Source organism: Corythoichthys intestinalis, chromosome 11 (genome assembly GCF_030265065.1).
Source record: "Corythoichthys intestinalis isolate RoL2023-P3 chromosome 11, ASM3026506v1, whole genome shotgun sequence".
Classification (NCBI taxonomy): domain Eukaryota; kingdom Metazoa; phylum Chordata; class Actinopteri; order Syngnathiformes; family Syngnathidae; genus Corythoichthys; species Corythoichthys intestinalis.
Window position 1 is genome coordinate 47,469,735 of NC_080405.1, and position 17,480 is coordinate 47,487,214.

The 17,480-nt window shown below is 37.9% G+C and overlaps 1 protein-coding gene across 10 annotated transcripts in view; it reads right to left on the minus strand.

The window, feature by feature from the left end:
* Positions 1–17,480, minus strand: part of rapgef2b (Rap guanine nucleotide exchange factor 2b) — a 247,410-nt gene that overhangs the window by 42,077 nt on the left and 187,853 nt on the right. For 9 of the 10 annotated variants that reach the window (XM_057849822.1, XM_057849819.1, XM_057849816.1 and 6 more), the window contains one exon: positions 4,615–4,792. In XM_057849822.1, the coding sequence (XP_057705805.1) occupies positions 4,615–4,792 (178 nt within the window). Of the gene's footprint in view, positions 1–4,614; positions 4,793–7,579; positions 9,708–17,480 lie in introns of those variants that run through there. The other variant, XM_057849825.1, reaches the window with a different exon arrangement.

Below are 17,480 nucleotides of genomic sequence, written 5' to 3' on the forward strand. Positions count from 1 at the left end.
TCACTTAAAAAAAAATAAATAAATAAATTTTAAAAAATTAGGGCTGTCAAAATTATCGCGTTAACGGGTGGTACTTATTTTTTTTAAATTAATCACGTTAAAATATTTGACGCAATTAACGCACATGCCCTGCTCAAACAGATTAAAATGACAGCAGTGTAATGTCCGCGTGTTACTTGTTTTTTGGCGCCCTCTGCTGGTGCGTGGGCCCAAATAATTTTATGGGTTCGAGCACAATGAGCTACTAGTTTATTTTTTGATTGAACATTTGACAAATTTTAATAAAATGAAAACATTAAGAGGGGTTTTATTTAGAGATGTCCCGATCGATCGGGATGCACGTCATTTTCAAAGTATCGGACTCGGCAAAAAAATATCGGACATGCCTTTTTTAAATATACTTTTTTTTTTTTTTTTTTTAACGTTACAAACATAATATGTTACACTCCAGAGTCTTTAGTATAGGCTTAAGGCAGGGTTATCAAATTTATCCCGATAACGGCGGTAATTAATTAAAAAAAAAAAGTATCACGTTAAAATATTTAACGCAATTAATGAATCCGCTGGACGACCCACTCACGCATTGTCGCGCTCAATCTGTAATGGCGCCGTTTTACCTATATAGAGAGCTAAAAGGCAGCGTAAATTGAGTAAAGTGAATTTTGGCAGCCTTTGGACCCTTGTTTTAAATGGCTTAAGCCTGACAATCCTTCTCCCTACGATTAGAAATATCGTGGGAAGCACTGTGGGGAAGCAAGGTAGTAATTGATCATATTCTTCACACCCTATTTTATTTTCCAACGCAGAGAATATATATCAATTGGTAGCACTAAGCACAGTCATGGTTGCACTTCCCACATGCATTTGAGCATGGCTACAGTATCATTTACTGAAAGCTCAACAAATACACTAGATGGCAATATTTAGTCACAGTATACAAAGTCACATTTATCCTTGAAGAATTACAAGTCTTTCTATCCGTTGATCCCCTCACAGAAAGAATGTTAATAATGTAAATGCCATCTTGAGGATTTATTGTCATAATAAACAAATACAGTATTTATGTACTGTATGTTGAATGTATATATTCGTCCGAGTTTTATTCATTTTTTTCTTAATGCATTGCCAAAATGTATATGATCGTGAAAAATTATCGGGAATGATTGGAATTGAATCGGGAGCAAAAAAAAGCAATCGGATCGGGAAATATCGGGATCGGCAGATATTCAAATTAAAACGATCGGGATCGGATCGGGAGCAAAAAAACATGATCGGAACAACCCTATTCATAAATGGTTTTTAAGAACTTCAACTTCTAAACATGTTACTGTCCGACTGAATTATTTCTAAATAAGAAAAAAGGTAGACGCTCAATCAATTTAAAAAACAAAAAAAAAAAAGAAAAATGTTTCAATGAATAAGTCCACTCAAACCAGCTAAAGCTGCTCACTTACACACAATGAGTTGCAAGAGCAACTGTTTAACAAGTTAAATGATGCTGACACATGCATGTTTTGGCTTCCAAGAGTCTCTGGCAAGATCAAACCTTAAATGTGTCAATCATCGTTAACTTTAATAAGCAACTCCAGTGCATTGCCTGACCAAGAAAAGTAGCAGGAGCGAGAGTGAGAAAGTACGTGATTGGATCGGGACAGGTAAATAAAGTACTGCGAGGGATCACTGTATCTTTAATCTGCCATTCGGTTGTATTGTGTTCACAATACACAAACACGAGCAACACCGGGCCTAACAATACTCAATAATAATATTACTGAGGTTCTTAACTGTTTCTTTCGCGTGTTCCGAATGCCCCAAATATTTAACCCAGCCCAAAAAATCTAAATTCAGACTATTTTCTTCTACTGATGCAAGCATGTCCGCAGTGACCCGTGGTTGTCACGGCAACAAGCAGGTATCGCGTGTGCGGAAGGAAGCGTTTGAATGTTTGATGCGCAGGGTGAGCTGAGGCTGCAGGATGTGCCGAGAGTGACCTAGAAAAAGCCTGCTGGCATGAAGGAGGGAAGGCTGGTGGGTGGGTAGGTGGGCAGGCTGCTGCGGGCGAGATGAAGGAGGAGGAGGATGAAGAGGGCACTCGCTCTTCCTCTCACTACAACCGACACGTCCTCCTCCTCCTCCTCCTAGTCTCCTCAACATCAAGCATCCTGAAATGTGGCTAATACGTCGCACAGTCACAGCTTTGATGATAGCGAATTGAAAAAGTTTATGGGAATCTGAGTTGAGCAAAAGCATTATATACACTGCTGGCCAAAAGTATTGGCACCCCTGCAATTCTGTCAGATAATGCTCATTTCTCCCAGAAAATGATTGCAATTACAAATGCTTTGGTAGTAGTATCTTCTTTTATTTTGCTTACATTATCATTATTATTATCGTTTCACACAAAACTCCAAAAATGGGCCGGACAAAAGTATTGGCACCCTCAGCCTAATGCTTCAAAGCACAACCTTTAGACAAAATAACTGCGAACAACCGCTTCCGGTATCCATCGATGAGTTTCTTACAATGCTCTGCTGGAATTTTAAGCCATTCTTCTTTGGCTAACTGCTCCAGGTCTCTGAGATTTGAAGGGTGCCTTCTCCAAAATGCCATTTTCCACATGTGTTCTCTGAGGGAGACCCAGCTTTCTCACACTGGGCCCTATATTCATTCATTCATTCATTCATTCATTCATTTTCCATGCCGCTTTTTTCTATATTATGCTGCAAAATTTGTTGGTAGTCTTCAGACTTCATAATGCCATGCACACGGTCAAGCAGTCCAGTGCCAGAGGCTAAGCAACCCCAAAACTAGGGCTGTCAAACGATTAAAGTTTTTAATCGAGTTAATTGCAGCTTAAAAATTAATTAATCGTAATTAATCGCAATTCACACCATCTATAAAATATGCCATATTTTTCTGTAAATTATTGTTGGAATGGAAATACACAAGACGGATATATACATTTAACATACGGTACATAAGTACTGTATTTGTTTATTATAACAATAAATCAACAAGATGGCATTAACATTATTAACATTCTGTTAAAGCGATCCATGGATTTTGTAGTTCTTAAAAGATAAATGTTAGTACAAGTTATAGAATTTTTATATTAAAACCCCTCTTAATGTTTTCGTTTTGATAAAATTTGTAAAATTTTCATTCAAAAAAATAAACTAGTAGCTCGCCATTGTTGATGTCACAGTGCTCATGGTGCTGAAACCCATAAAATCAGTCACACAAAAGTGCCAGCAGAGGGCGACAAAACACCTAAAAACACAAATAACAAGTGGATGTTACACTGTGCTGTCACTTTAATCTGTTGGAGCGGGGCATGTGCGTTAAATGCGTCAAATATTTTAAGGTGATTAATTTTAAAAACGCTATAATTTTGACAGCCCTACCCAAAACATCAGGGAACCTCTGCCATAATTGACTGTGGGGACCGTGTTCTTTTCTTTAAAGGCCCGTTTTTCCCCTGTAAACTCTATGTCGATGCCTTTTCCCAAAAAGCTCTACTTTTGTCTCATCTAACCAGAGAGCATTCTTCCAAAACATTTTTGGCTTTCTCAGGTAAGTTTTGGCAAACTCCAGCCCGGCTTTTTTATGTCTCTGGGTCAGAAGGGGGTCTTCGTGCCTGGCTTTTTTATGTCTCTGGGTCAGAAGGGGGTCCTGGATATCCTACCATACAGTCCCTTTTCATTCAGATGCCGACGGATAGTACGGGTTGACACTGTTGTACCCTCGGACAGCAGGACAGCTCAAACTTGTTTGGATGTTAGTAGAGGTTCTTTCACGATCTTTCGTTGAAATCTCTCGTCAATTTTTCTTTTCCGTCCACATCTAGGGAGGTTAGCCCCAATGCCATGGGCTTTACACTTATTGATAACACTGCGCACGCGAGACACAGGAACATACAGGTTTTTGGAGATGGACTTGTAGCCTTGAGATTGCCCATGCTTCCTCACAAGTTTGCTTCTAAAGTCCTCAGACAGTTCTTTGGTCCTCTTTCTTTTCTCCATGCTCAATGTGGTACACACCAGGAAACAGGACAGAGGTTGAGTCAACTTTAATCCATTTTAACTGGCTGCAAGTGTTATTTAGTTATTGCCACTACCTGTTAAGTGCAACAGGTAAGTAACAGGTGCTGTTAATTACACAAATAGAGAAGCATCACATGATTTTTCAAAGGGTGCCAATACTTTTGTCCAGCCCATTTTTGGAGTTTTGTGTAAAATGATAATGATTTTTTCCCATTCTCTTTTGTGTTTTTTCATTGCAAGCTAAATAAATGAAGATATTACTACCAAAGCATTCGTAATTGCAATCATTTTCTGGGAGAAATTGAGCAATATCTGACAGAATTGCAGGGGTGCCAATACTTTCGGCCAGCATTGTAAGCCGCAGGATTCAAAATGAGGGACTTTATGTACATTTGTTAACAAATTGCCAGCCATTGATGGTGCTAGACGTCCAATCCATTTGAAGTGGGAGAGTGGCAACTCATTGGTGGGAGGGTGTATTTTGGCCACAGGGAGCATAAAAACTTACTCGTGTCAAATATATACGTTATCATCAATACTTTGTCCAAGCACGCGTGTACTGTCCTCTCACCTATGTCGTCGTCCGTCCTGTCCATGGGGTCCTTCTCCAGGCAGTCTCGGACAATATCCCGGCTCATGAGAGGATCGGACGCCCGCTCGATGTCCTCTTCGTCATCGTCCTCTTCAGAGTCTACTGCCGTCTCCGGCAGGCCGCTCAGGTCCATGTCGCCGGGTTCGTTCTCGGTAGCCTGGGGAAAGAAATTGACGAGTTGTTTAAAAGTTCTGGGGATTTCTGACGAGTCGATGCCGTGAAGCGCGTATCTTGCCACCATAAGCCAACAAGCTCGCCCAATCAAGACGAAATTCAACAATTTGGCTTTCAAATGAACAACAATTCCACAGAGTAAGCCAAGTACAAATGAGGAAAAAGACACATTTAAGCTGAACTATAAGAAGTTAAATGAACTTTCTGGAAACGTGACTTGAAAATATTGCAAATGTATGAGATGACAAATGTATTATTGGATTAAATACAAAATTCGATGAATCAACAAACAGAAAAAATTGCAGAGCAAATGAAAAAATTATAAAAATATTAAACAAAAACAATTGCACAGGCAAAAATATTAAGTTGACAAAGAAAAAAAATACAGAAGTAAACTGAAATATTTAATGTAATTGAAAGAATATTAATTGAATCTTGCATTAGTTGACATATAAATATCATACTGTATATATAATGTTATACGGAGCCCCTAACGACACATCGACAGATATAAAATAAATTTAAAACATCTCGTGCGCACCAGAAACAATCCGGTAAACATTAGCAGCTATAGCATTGAAGCTAGCGGACGTTTGCTATGCAAGCTAGCCAGTTTTTCTTTAGTTGTACTTAGATCCTCGTTTGTTTATCGTTTTAGGCTAAACTCAGGGACACATCGTACACTAGCAGTTTCTGCCTGCTAAATATGATAATAAAGGATTTAGTTGAGCCTTACTTCAATCTTGGACTCAATTAGTGCCTTAGCTTAGCGCACCTGATGGTTTAAATTTGTTATTTTTGTCAATGTCCCTTTAATGGCTCTGTAAATGTTCAATACTATATTAATTTTATTTTATTACCTTAAAGGGATTCTCAGACTTAAAGACTTGTAGGCTCTAATAAGTCACAGTTGTCTCTTACTAAAATATGTTATTAGAAACATATATATGATTTCCATTGATTTAAAAACATGGTTTGACCTACGGAGGGCACCATGTTTTACGCTTGCAATGAACGCTCGGAAAAATGACGCGGTTGGCCCGACTGGGAGAAATGCTGTGCTAGCTAGCAAGCGAAGCTAGTGTGATGACCGGCATGACTTTGTCACATTCTGTTGCTGGTCAGATTGTTTTGTTACAGGTACATCGTACCTGCGTCTAATTCTAGCTCATCAGCAGTGTCTTTAAACCGATCCTAGGTGGCTTGCCGAGGTATTGACTTGCTGCCATTTGACAGTTTGTATATCCCTTCGTTACTAGTTACATCAGTGCCTTGTTTTTTTCTTTGTTTGTCCGCCTCTCACCGCGGTTTTCCCTCGTTTTTTTTTTTTTTTTTAATTGATCCCAACCTACTGTCACGGACCCTTTTTGAGTCTCCCCTTTTCGCGATCATGTTTTCTTGTGTGTTCAATAAACCCTTTTACACAATCCCCATGTTCTTGTTGTCTGCTTGCTGTCTAAAGTGAGCCACGTTTTTTAATTCTGTGGGCAAGCCAGCTGCACTGTCTTTTCAGTTGCATTTCCCTTTCAGGTTTTACCGCATAGTCAGACAGCGCATGTGGGTTGCGATTGCTTTATTAGGAAAATCATGACTCTAATGTCACGCGGTAGTCCTGTGGTATAAGTGCTCGTCTGTTGCACGATAAAACGCAGGTTCGAATCCCGCTTGAGACTTCATTTAATTGCTTTTGCTGCTCGCTTTGTGAAATATCGACAGAGCTGTCCTTCTCAACACTTTTCTGCTCTGGTTCAAATTGGAAGGACAGAAAAGACGACATGTTTATGTAGCTAACGAGTGACACTGTGGAAGTACGGCAGTACTGCCCAGTGATGTCACTGTATTGCGTTGTCAACAACAATGGCGACTTACTAGTTAAACTAATTTTTCAGTTTAATAAAAACGAAAACACTAAGAGGGGTTGATTATCAAATTATTGGAACTCATACTAACATTTATCTTTTATGAACTACAAGTCTTTCTGTCAGTGGTTCCCTTTAAAAAAATGTATGAAAAACTATACTAAAATATTTTTTTTTAAATTAAAAAACTAATGAAGTGAAAACACAACATCAGATGAAAAACACACACAAAAATACAGAAAACACAAAATTACAGGGTTTTCCAAAATGTTTGACCCCATTTTGTAGGCCAATAATTTTGACAATTTCCATTGGACTGACCTCAAATTTTCACAGCTTGTGTAGAAAACTTTTTGTGTGAAACATTTGGCATTTCTAGCTTTTCAGGTTAAGAAATGCCGTTCACTTCAAAAGGCATTTTGATAAGGCATTTTGTAAGATCTATCATGTAGTTTCTGAGATAAGGGCATTTAGAATGGGGTCAACCATTTTGGAACACCCTGTATATAAATATACAAAATACTTCTTTTAATATCAGCAAAATATTTCCCAATAAAAAAAACTATAGTTTAAAACTATAGTTAAAAAAAAAGTAAAAATAAAAAATAACTTCTTCGTCTCCATGATCAACCAAATGAAAAACCCCAAGCCAAAGTCAAAGTACGTTACGAGAAGGTACAGTCTTCTATGTGCCTGCACACAACCACGCGTCGGCTCTCGCGCTGCATAACAAACAGGCTGCTGTGAATAGAAACAAGCTCATTAACTCCCAACCTCTTCCGCATCCTCAAGTCGACGAGAAGCCTGCCGGCAACATCCTGTTCTTTGAAAGCCGTCATGCAATTACTCCTGCTTTGGCGCCTTCAGAACAACAAAGCAATGAAAGAAAATGGCAGCCTCCTCAAGCTCACCTCATCGACTGGGGGAGATAAAGTTGTCTTGGCAAAATGCCCGCAAATGTCCAGCGCCAGACGCATGATGGGCACGCTTCACACTTTTAAAGGGAAGGCGTACCAAGACCCAACTAACCTTGTGTCATCGACTCAAATGCGAACCAAGACAGGAGCAGTTCATTAATGATTTACCATCACCGGGTTGGACATTTGGGCGTGGACCGGTCGGTGGGCGGGGTAAGCGTTTTTCATTCAAGATTAAAATTGCAAACAGTTATTACAGCAAGAAAAAGAATCACCATAAAAACAGCTGCTGCAAAATTACGTATATGCAAAATATTTAAAATACTGAGGGAGACTGGGGTTGGACAAGAACACAAAGACAATATGCACAAGTGAGAGCTAATTTCAAGACCCTGACCCTTTGGTCAAAAGACGACCCACTCGACCACCAGTGAAACAGAGAGAGAAAAAAAAAAAATTATGCAAAAATGTGAACAACATTTCAAATATTTAGACTTTACTATTGCCAATTAGGAAATAGGAACATCCCCATTAAATATTTTTGCATGTGAGTCCGAGTCACCCGATTTTGATGATCTATCGATAGCGATTTACAGGAGAGGATTCATCAACTCCTGTGACAAAACATTGCGGACGAACTGCTAATTGCAGAAGATCACTAGTACAAACATGTATATGATTTGGTCGATAAAGACCACTAGGATGACAATGGCATCAAACAACAAAGAAGCTCCCCTACTTTGCAGGAAAATGGATTCTCTCTTTTATGAAGTTGCTCGTATGCCATAGACATTTTTGCTGCCCCATGTAGTCTGGCAAGCCGCACAGAGCTAAACGGAGCAGCACAGAGTGTACATTGTTAAAAACCCGTACCAGATGACCTCCACGCATCACGTTTCCCTATGGAACGTTGAACGCGACAGGTATAAACCAGGCTTTGCTGTTGGTAAACAAATAATCCCTCCATACCACTGGCATTATGAATTCTATGCCTCTGGATTATTTGGTTGCTTATAGCCTTTAACTCATTCACTGCCACCGAGAAGTGCTGCGATCGAACAATCGCTGCCGCCCTCCCGGTCAAAAAGGACTGGACGTCTATCGCCATCAATGACAGACAATGAGTTAATACATAAAAATAAATACATTTTAAACATCCGATCATTTATTTTACCCGATTCCAATCCTTTGAAAATGACATGATCTCCCGATTTCCAATCACATATCCATGAACAAACAAGTTAAAACTTAACAGTACAATAAATGACGACCATCACACAAACTCTCTTGCAGTGTGAGCTGAAATGAGGCCACGCCAAAAGCGTATATGCCGAGTCACCCACCGCTGCTTTTAAAACAAAGGGCGACAGAACGCGAGCTCCGCCTTCTGTCATCCGAAATCCATACAAACGTGCAGCCAGCGTTAAAAATCAGGTCCTGTTAATATTTTATCAGGTCTATTCTAGGATCAATGCTTTCAAAGGCCGCGTGAAGGGCCCGTGTCATCATTTATTCAAGCATGCAAGAACACACACACACAAACACACACTGTCCCGTCATGTTGTTGTCGGCGACCGTGAGAACCAGCTCGTGACAGTAATTAAGCTTTTGAGGCATCACACCCTCCCAAAAAAAGCTCTAAAGCTACAGCAAAGTGGCCATTTAATATGGAAACTTCATGAAAGTTGTAAAGTTGAGTGGTTGTTTTGTTAACTCCGTGATGTAAGAATTTACAATTAACAAAAATATAAAAAATGAAAATTATATTTTAAAAATGGTAAAAATAAAAAAAAACAATTAAAAGTGTTATGGACTGGTGGGGAGGGTGGGGGGACTAAATACAAAATTGAAAAATACGGCAAAAAATCCCTGAGAAAACCTTAACATACAAAAATCAAAAACATTTTTCTTTTAAAAAAACAAATAAATAAAAGGATCAATAGAAAACTCCCAAAAAATGCTAAGAATATTTGAAAATAAAAGATTTTTTAATTTAAAAAAATATATATACATTTTATTACATTCATTAACTCGCCCCTCCCAGTTATAATGAATTGGATTTCTATCGCTGTCAATGGCATGCAATTAGTTAACTACTACAACAACTAATGAAAAAAAATAATAAATCATTTAGATTTTATAAACATATTAATTCATTAATTCAGTCATCAAAAAATACAATACCTATTAATAATAAAATTAATATAAACTAAATATATAAATATATATATTTTTTATTTTTTTTAATGACCACAAATAGTCACTTGGCCTACTGCCCACTGTAGTGAACATTGTCCCTGAAAAGGTTAAATAGAAGGTTCCCTGTAACATTTATTAATGTAATTTTATATTGTGTCTTGTATAAATGATACATTTGCGCAATATATACAAAAAACTTTTTTTGTGGAAATATATATATATACAGGGGTGCACATAAGTGGTCCGCATGCGCGCATGCGTATTGGAAATAGACAAACGTGCTGGCCCTCAACGGCTTCCATACGCTTTTGCGTACCGATGGCTGACCACTGTATTTGTGGCGGACACGACAAAATAACTTCTCAAAATGTCGAAGAAGCAGGCCACACTGAGTAATTACTTCCGTGTTCCCCCACCCCCGTCAAAAGAGACAGACGACAGAGACGTCACCGGAGCTACCGAAAAAAAGGACTTTTGCTGAAAAGTGGCTACAGGAGGTACCATGGCTAGAAGCAAATGATGCTCGCACGGAAATGCGGTACAAAATGTGCCGTGAGAATCCCAATGTCGCCGATAAGAGCAGCACATTTTGTGTAGGGTCAAAGAATTTCAGCCATCCAAACTTTGAAAAGCACGAAAAAAACAGAGAGCATGTGGCAATTAAGCAAACTATCGATGTCAAACAGGACCCCACTCGCCCTATGGACAAGTGGCGGAATAGGGCGGAATAAAGGTAATGAACAGCGACATGCACTGACAAACGTGTTTTTGCTCGCATTTTACAAAGCTAAACATGCACGTTCAATGAGGTCTTATGAGGAGGACATCCCACTTTTAAAAAGGCTTGGAGTTAATGTGGGAGCCGCATAATGCCCTTTATTTTGAATTGGTGCTTTTTATTTCTTTACATTTCACTTCAAAGTAATGGCAATTTTGTTGTGCCAGTTGATGTTAATCACACATTAATTGTTAATATAATTAATTAAAGTTAATTGGCTCTAAGTAAAGCTTGTTATAAATTTATCGCATCAGGCGGGTCGGCTCTCAAGCTCAATGAGGACTAAGTCACATCTCCAGGTCCTCCTCTGAGAACCTGGGCAAAAAAATTATGTGCACCCCTGTATATATATATATATATATATATATATATATATATATATATATATATTAAGGCTGTCAAAATTATCGCATTAATGGGCGGTAATTAATTTTTTAAATTAATCACGTTGAAATATTTGACGCATTTAACGCACATGCCCCGCTCAAACAGATTAAAATGACAGCACAGTGTCATGTCCACTTGTTACTTGTGTTTTTTCGTGTTTTGTCGCCCTCTGCTGGCGCTTGGGTCCGACTGATTTTATGGGTTTCAGCACCATGATCATTGTGTAATTATTGACATAAAAAATGGCGAGCTACTAATTTTTTGATTGAAAATTTTACAAATTTTATTATAACGAAAACATTAAAGAGCATACGACACGAGAAAAAAAGTCTTAAATGGCATTATTATGTGAATTAGAAGCATATTTTGAGACGATTCGACTATATACAACAATTTAGCAAAGCACAGATGACGAGAAATTAGTCTTTTAATCTGCCGGATAGCCACGCCTACCATTATAGGGCTTTAGCGTCCCCAACAGGTGGATGACGTCAGCGGTAGACTGGGCTCATCGGTTTTACTATTCAGCCCATTGAGGGGGAATTATTCAGAACGAGGAAAACGCGACAAAGAAAGCCGCAAAATGTCATTGTTTCAGTCTCTCTACTCCAATATTTTTACAGGATATTCTTTTTATCCAAGTATTTTTCCCCAATAGCTATATAAATGGCTTGAGAAGGACCAGTCAGCCCGTCGAGGGGGAACTACTCACAATGAGGAAAAGGCGACGAAGAAAGCGGCAAAATGTCATTGTTTCTGTCTCTTTACTTCAATATTTTTACAGGATATTCTTTTTATCCAAGTATTTTCCCCAATTGCTAAATAAATGGCATGGTCATGACAAATAACAGTCTTGTGCTGAATGGAATATGAAATAATAAAAATGCATTTATTCAGGACGACATGGCAAAATTACTCCATAATGGTCAAAACTGTCGACTTCACCTTTACTGCCGCACCTCCCGAACGATATTTTATGAAACCTAAATAGGACATATGTCATTTCCCTTCCCTGGCTTCGGCGAATGTAAACAAACCAGAAGGCGTGACAGCTAGCCGACATGCGAACCCGAACCGAGTGATGTTTCAAAGTCTTCGAAGCGGAAAATCACACATAACTATCCTGGATTATTTGACATGACGACCCGGTTGTCGATTGTCTTCGCGGATCTGCAAACCGCCCGGCGGAGAGCAATTTACAGTTCATTCCCCGGAGGAGGGTGGCTGGAGTTGTTGTGCAGCTAACGTGCTGCTGCTAATGAGCATTAGGAGAGCTTTTTACATGCCTATCAATGATCAAACGTAAGTAGTCCTTCATTTAAAGGAAGTTTGTAGTGTTTACTTTGTAATCGCTGTATTCGTATTTGACATAATACAAAACAAGATGTTTACTCACTTCCTCGTAAGTCCAATGGTCCCACAGTAAATATCCACGGTGAATGGGAACCTTTTGAAACTCCAAAAAGGCGCATACGCCTCTCCCTCATACAGAATGATTTTTCTGCAGCCGTTTGGCTGGCGTGATGCGAACAATAAACGTATTAATCCGCAAAATCAGCTGAATCCTTCGTCCTCATACACAACAGTACACTGTAGCGTGAAGAGGACGTCTTCTACCGTACACGTCACAGCGCCCTCCTCCTCAATGAAAGACCGAAGCCGGAAGTCACTCATTTTCATGGCGCGGGATTAAAAAAACTAAATAAAAATAGCGATCGCTTCCACACACATCCAAGCGGCCCATATCATTCAGGGGCATAAAATACCGCGTGTATTATGAAATAAACATGCTTTTTCGTGTCACATGCACTTTAAGAGGGGTTTTAATATAAAATTTCTATAACTTGTAATAAAATTATCTTTTAAGAACTACAAGTCTTTCTATCCATGGATCGCTTTAACAGAATGTTAATAATGTTAATGCCATCTTGTTGAATTACTGTTATAATAAACAAATACCGTACTTATGTACAGTATGTTGAATGTATATATCAGTCTTGTTTCTTATCTTTTCATTCCAACAATAATTTACAGAAAAATATGGCATATTTTAGAGATGGTTTGAATTGCGATTAATTACGATTAATTTTTAAGCTGTGATTAACTCAATTAAAAAGTTTAATCGTTTGACAACCCTATTTTTAATTTTTTTAATGATCACAAATAGTCACTTGGCCTACTGCCCACTGTAGTGGTCATTGTCCCTGAAAGGACAATACAATAGCAAGTTAGTGTGTTCCCTGTAACATTCATTAATGTTTTTTTTTTTTTTTATTGTGTCTTGTATAAATTATATATTTGCATAATTTCTAACATTCTATATATTTTAAATATATATATTTATAAAAAAAAATTTCAATTAATTTCAACTACTTCAAACAGAATACACCAGCTACTCTACACACCCCCTTTTCACCATTTAAAAAAAGCTGTTTTTTGTTTTTCAAGAGAGGAAGTTGAAATAAACAAGGTTTAGACTTCATGGGTGTGTAGACTCTTACATATTGGCCTAAGTTTGCGGTCAGACAGGAATGTTGTGGAGTGCTTGACTGGTAAAAGTAAATGCGGCTTCATGTTCTTTAAACAACACGCTGTTGTTTTAATCCCGTTTGCTGTGGAAATGCGCAACGGAATCCCCCACTGAGGGATCTTAAAATAAACCCATTCTGGGGTCAGAGACTGATTAAGAGCAGCAATTAAATGCCACCTGTCAATCATAAATAAAAACAGCACATTTGTAAATTGTCATTCGCTAATCTGTAGAAATCGCTCATGGCATATTTGAGCTAAATTGAATATTTGTTTAAAATTTTAAAAAAAAATCAAGCTTGCGTGCACTGACATTGAAAATCTTAGCTAAAAATTCTAAAATTACAAAATATAATTTTTTTGACAAATAATTACCTAATTATATACGTATTTCATATGTATGATAAATACATGATGAAAATATTTAATTATGCTCCAGAAATGTAAAACCGAAATATTTCGCACCAAAAGTGTTTCATATATATTTCATTAATGCATTAATGCAGTGTTGTTTTTGGCAGTCATTTAAATGTTTGTCCTAAGTCTTTTGGCCGAAAATACTTAGTCATAATTTAGTCATTTCAAAATGTGTCTTCGTCTAGTTTTAGTTGACAAGTGTTGTTTTTGGCAGCTCTTTTAATTTTCGTCTTTAGTCTTTTGGACAATAATACTTATTAGTCGTACACATATTATACTTATTTCAAAATGTGTTCGTCTTCATCTAGTTTTAGTCAAGAAAAACTCAAATTCATCGAGTTTTAGTCGACAATTCTCAAAATGTTTATATCTACAGACTCATCAAATGACAACTGGCATCCATCTAATTATGTTTTAGTCTCCGAAGACACGTTTCTAGCTCGTCATCGCGACGTCATCGTCATGAGAAAATTGTTTGTTGACGAAATAGTTTGATCATAGCAACACTGGTCGACAAAATTTAGTCTAGTTTCGTCGACAGTAAATCAAAATGTTTTTTTGTTGTAAAATTCAAAAGTTTTAGTCCAAAAATAAACATATTTAGCATCTACAGGGAAAATACCAATGTGGTGATGATGATAATACACAATCAGCAGGAGAAGCAGTACATTATTTTTATCGAACCCACCTAGAAGCCACGAACTGTATGTTTAAAAAAAAAAAAAGTTGTCCAAGCGTCTAAGGGATGCTCGCCACGCTAAAGTTGATGCTAATGCTTGTGCGAATGATATGCTAACGCGGCGAGTTACATTTCATGTGTGATGATCACTCCGCACAGGCCTTTTAAGGTTAAAGCAACATTGCCTATTCTCTCACCAAGATAAGAAAACAAATCAGCGTTTTCAAACAAGCAAGATGGAGCGCTGGCAGCCTAGCTTGAAACACATCCTAAACTCCAGTGAGGAGAGTGGGAAGTGCAGCACATCTCACATGAGTGACCCGACTCAAACACTGCGACGATGCAAGCTGACATACTCCACGTACAATATGAAAATGTCAGGCATTTTCGTTTAGTTGTTGTCTCGTCAGGTGAAAACTGGCATTTGTCTCGTTAGGTTCTAGTCTCCCAAACCACGTTTTTAGCTCGTCATTATGAAAAAAAATTGTTCCGTCAACGAAATATTTTCATTCTCGTCATTGTTGACGAAAACAACACTGCATTAAGGTTAGAAAAATGTCAATGTTCGAAAAAACTGGAGACAAAACTACAAAAAACTAGAAAAAAATTAGATGCGAGAATTCAAATGTTTAAAAAGAAAAAAAAAAAAAGAAAAAGAACGCGGAAAAATACAAGAGTAGGAAAAAAAAACACATTAAGCAAGAATTATACGTCATATAACAGTTATACAAATATTCCTAACGCTAGGGCAAAAATTTTGGAAATCGTAAATATTTTTTAAACATAATATGACAATATCCAATATTACAAAATAGAGTGACCCCTCACTACTTTGCGCTTCAGTCCATCGCAGATTTTTTTTTTTCCCCCAATTAAAAAAAAAAATAAAAAAATACAGATGAGCCGTGCCGAGCCAATCACGTTGCCTCACTCTCCCTCCCTCCTGCTGCTTTTTATTGGTCAGGCAGTGCACTGGAGTTGCTTATAAAAGTTAACGATGATTGAGAGACGTTTAATGATCTTGCCACAGAAGCTTGGATGCCGAAGCTCCAAAGCGCCGCATGCATCAATCATTGTTTAACCTGTTAAACAATTGCTGTGGCAACTTATTGTGTGTAAGTGAGCAGTTTGAGTGGATTTGAGTGGACTCAATATAGCATTTAATGAAGACAAGCATTTTTCTAATTTATTGTTGTTTAAAAAGAATTTGGTGGTTTTTTTTTTTTCCATTTTGAAGTGCTTAAAAACTATCAAAATATATATAAAGTTTATGAAAGTTTTTTTTATTTTTTTTATTATTATTATTTTTATACTTTGGGGGAAAAAAGTGAAAAACACATGTTTTATATGCATCACTTTCCAATGCTAAATCTGAATAAAAATATTGAACACACAAAAAAAGAAAAAACTTTTTTTTAGGGGGCGCTACTTCATGGTTTTTTACGTATCCCAGCGGTTTCTGGTCCCCCTTAACTGCGAAAATCGAGGAATCACTATGATTTTTAGTGCTGCAACGATTAATCGATTAACTTGAGTATTTGATTAGAAAAAAGATTCAAATTAAATTCTGCTGTTTCGAGGATTCGTTTGATTAAAATGGCGTTGTAAACGTTTATTTTGAAAGTGTTTGCATTTAGTTTCATTGATTTGGGTGGCAACACTGCACTCTCGTCTGCCTCGTTTCACATGGCTGAATCCAGCTGCTCCATGTTAAGACCAATATAAGCCAAGTTTTTGTTTGAGCTGATGTTTTTTTTAATGCATTTGTAATTCAGTTTATACTTATATTTAGCCATTTATTTGTGGGCAAATGTGCCTGAACCATTTGTTAAGAGCATTGTTAAAAAAAAAAAAAAAAGATACAATAAAAAACAAAAAAATTAAAAATTAAGCATTTTATAGCATTTGAGCTAGCGGACTTTTGCTACGTAAGTTAGCCATTGTTCTTTTTGTGTACATAGGTCCTTATTTATTTATTTATTTTTTCAAAAATACCATTTGAGGCTCAGCTCAGGTATTTTAATTTTTCATGTTCCTTATCCGAATTTTCAATTATTCAAACTAACTATTCATTCATTTTCCATGCCGCCTTTCCTCACGAGGGTCGCGGGGGTGCTGGAGCCTATCCCAGCTAACTACGGGCAGTAGGCAGGGGACACCCTGAACTGGTTGCCAGCCAATCGCAGGGCAAAAGGAGACATACAACCATTCACGCACACACTCATACCTGCGGACAATTTAGAGTGTTCAATCAGCCTACCATGCATGTTTTTGGGATGTGGGAGGAAACCGGAGTTCCCGGAGGAAACCCACACAGGCAAACTCCACACAGGAAGGCCGAAGCCCGGGATTGAACCCTTGATCTCAGAACTGTGTGGCACACGTGCTAACCACTCAGCCACCGTGCACACAAATAAAACAGCAAATATAAAAACCCAAAAATCGAGAAAAATATCAGGAACCAAACAAAACTTGGGTGTAATGTACAGTATATTGATTCTTAAGGAGCAAATATTGGGTTTCTGGAAAAACAAAAAGCATGAAGGTTAAAACATTATAAAACAGTAAACAAACTGTGTATATCTGTATGCCAGTACAAGTGTGTTTGTGTGACGGCCAGATGGCCTTTAGATCGCCGCTGCACACTTCCCTGTCAAAGCACAATAACACACAAACACAAAAAAATAAGTGTCAAGGAGTTCTTAAGCAACCATGTCAAAGTGAGTAACAAGGTTGATGCTGAGTGATGGCGTGGACTACGGGAAATGGAGCTCGCAAATCATGTGATGGCGTTAAGATGCGTAGGCATTAAGAGGCTTAGGCGGCACAAGATTTTGCACTCTTTTAAGCCGTTTTATTTACGCCGGCGGGGTGTGAGGAGACCACTTTTTCTGTTCTTTTATTGA